The 2,569-nt window shown below is 60.7% G+C and overlaps 1 protein-coding gene across 4 annotated transcripts in view; it reads left to right on the forward strand.

Annotated features, from left to right (window-relative positions):
- H696_00702 (transcription factor STE12) overlaps nucleotides 1–2,569 on the forward strand; it is a gene marked incomplete at its 5' end in the record, with an annotated part of 5,497 nt that overhangs the window by 496 nt on the left and 2,432 nt on the right. For 2 of the 4 annotated variants that reach the window (XM_009494584.1, XM_009494585.1), the window contains 3 exons: nucleotides 520–842; nucleotides 951–1,142; nucleotides 1,232–2,422. In XM_009494584.1, coding sequence (XP_009492859.1) covers nucleotides 520–842; nucleotides 951–1,142; nucleotides 1,232–2,422 — 1,706 coding nt within the window. The remainder of the gene's footprint in view (nucleotides 1–519; nucleotides 843–950; nucleotides 1,143–1,231; nucleotides 2,423–2,569) is intronic. The other 2 variants (XM_009494582.1, XM_009494583.1) reach the window with 1 other exon arrangement.

The raw sequence follows: 2,569 nt of genomic DNA on the forward strand, positions 1-2,569 counted from the left end.
CCCCCCCCTCCCATCATCTCAGCCAATCTTAGACTCTCCCTCGCCAGATCTCCTCGCTTGACCATCCGCCGATCGAAGGAGCAATTGATGGTGCGCCGGCATTCCTGCGCATGCTCTCGGCTCTTATATTTTCCCCATCCCCATATCTGACCTCCGATCTTGGGACTTCTTCTTGTCTTCTTCCCTGCTCCCTGCTCGGTGATCCCTGCTCCCTGCTCCCTGCTCCCTGCTCCCATATTCCCCTCACACCCTTACCCGTGCCTTTTCCTTTCATGCATCTTTCCACATTTCCCCCCTGACTCCTGTGTCAAACTCCTCTCCCCCCTCCCCCCTCCCCTCCTCCCTCTCTCCCCTCTCCTCTTCTCTCTTTTCTCCTCACACACAGGAACCATCTTCCCCTTTCTCCACCCTCCTGCCCCTCCTCTCCCTGGTCCACACCATTTGGTAGCCAACACACGCTGCCCTGTCGACGCCATCCTCCTTCTCTCCCTCCTCCGCCCCAACCCTCGCGCGACCCAGCTCGGTGCCCATGCAGCACCAGTCAAGCAGCGACTTCTCCATTCAAGGCTCCTCCGGCCTTCCGTCGTTGAACCTGTCCAGCCAGCAAACTTCCTTCGCCGCTGCTGCCGCTGCCTCAACCGCCGCCACCGCCACTTCCGCCACTCTTGCCAGCGTCGGCACGTCGCCTAGCGGTCTTCCACAGCACCTGAACCAGTGCTCCTCCTCCACCTTGTCTGCCAATCTCAATCTCGGCGCTCTATCACAGGCCGCCCACGTTGGCCCCTCCGAGATCACCTCCGCTCAGGGATTCCTCCTAAACGGCAACCACCTGCAAGTCAACGGTCCGTGGTCTTCCCTTTGAGCATGCCTTTTCTCGTCCTCCATCGCCGGCCCCCTGTCCTCCTCCCTCCGGCTGCCTGACTGACTGCGTGTCCTTCACCTATCCTTAGTTCCCAGCGGCCTTATTCTTGTCAATCATTCCACCATCCAGTCTTCTCCCACCGGCAGCTCCTTCCATTCCTGCGGCTCCGCCAGTGTTGGTACCTCCGCTCCCCCCTCTTGCTCCTCGGCCGCTGCCAGCGCCTGGGACGACGGGTCCTTGTCGATGAAGAAGATCGAGCTCAGCATCCCTCAATTGACTGGTATGTCGTGCTTCGGCCCCCCCCCCCCTCTCTCTCTCCCTCTTCCCGCCCTTCTTGCCTCTCCCTCTCACACACATACACATTTTCAGATATTCCGACCATGGCGCTCGGCATCCACGCCGGGTCTTCGTCGGAGGGCGCCCCCAGTGCGACGCAATACCTCCATCAAGGAGGCTACTCCCAACTGAAGAACATTCAGCAGCCCTTCCATCAACCCTTCCATCATGCTCATGGCCAGCAAACTCAGCAGCAGCAGCAGCAGCAGCAGCAGCAACAACAACAGCAACAGCAACAGCAGCAGCAGCAGCAGCAGCAGCACGTTTACCAGCAGCAGCAGCAGCAGCAGCCACAGCAGCATTATAGCCAGCTCCAGCTCCAGCAGATCCAACAGCTCCAGCTCCAGCGACGCATTCAGCAGCAGCAGCAGCAGCTTCAACAGCAGCAGCAGCAGCAGCAGCAACTGCGTTTGCAGCAGCAGCTTCAATTCCAACAGCAGCAGCAGCAACAGCAACAGCTTCAACTTCAGCAGCACCTCCAACAGCAGTCCCATGGTGGTGCCGACCTGAGTCCCATTCACGCACACCTCCACCAATCTTATGCGGCCGCCGCTGCTGCTGTCGCTTCCGCCACTGCGACCTCCCCCTCGCAAATCGGCGGTAATGGCCTGTCTCAAGTGAAGCCCCTCGGCAACAATGGACATGCCCACCCCTCTGCCGTATCCTTTTCCGGCCTACAGCCGATGCAAGGCAATCAGATGAAGTCCCTCCAACAGCAGCAGCAGCAGCAACAACAACAACAACAGTCGCAACACCAGCACTGCGCCAGCCAGCCAGGCATGACAATGTTCCAACAGCCCCATATCCCCGCGGTTGGCGGAGGCACCGGTGGCTATTCCCAGCCGCCCCAGTCCGCGAGCACAGCAAACGCCCACTTTCAGATTCCCCTGCCCCAGTCGACTTCGCAGCTGCCCTTCTGCGAGGTCGGCCAGCCGGTGCCCTTCCCCTCACAGCCGGGAACGTCGTCCACCGCGGCGGCTGCCGCTGTTGCTGCGGCTGCCGTCGCGCAGCTCCTCCACCACCACCCGGATCAGACCGGAGGCTCCATGCATGGCGACCTGTTGATGTCGTCTCCGAATAAGGGCGGCACGGGTGCCTTTTTGTCGGCCAGTCGCGAGGCGTCGGAGGTGGCTGCCGCGGCCGCGGTCCTCCACGGCGCTGGCGGCCTCCCCTCATGGGGGGCTGACCTGTCCGCCAGTGGTGCGATGACTGCTTCACACTCTGGTATGCACTTGCCATCCTCCACCTGGGAAACCTGTTCCCCCCTCCCGCTCCATCACTGACCAGTCAATTTTTCCTTTGCTTTCCCCTCTCTGTCTCTCTCCTTCTCTCTTTCTCTCTTTCTCTCCCTCTCTCTTTCTCTCCTTCTCT

This window comes from Fonticula alba (assembly GCF_000388065.1).
Source record: "Fonticula alba strain ATCC 38817 unplaced genomic scaffold supercont2.1, whole genome shotgun sequence".
Lineage (NCBI taxonomy): Eukaryota > Rotosphaerida > Fonticulaceae > Fonticula > Fonticula alba.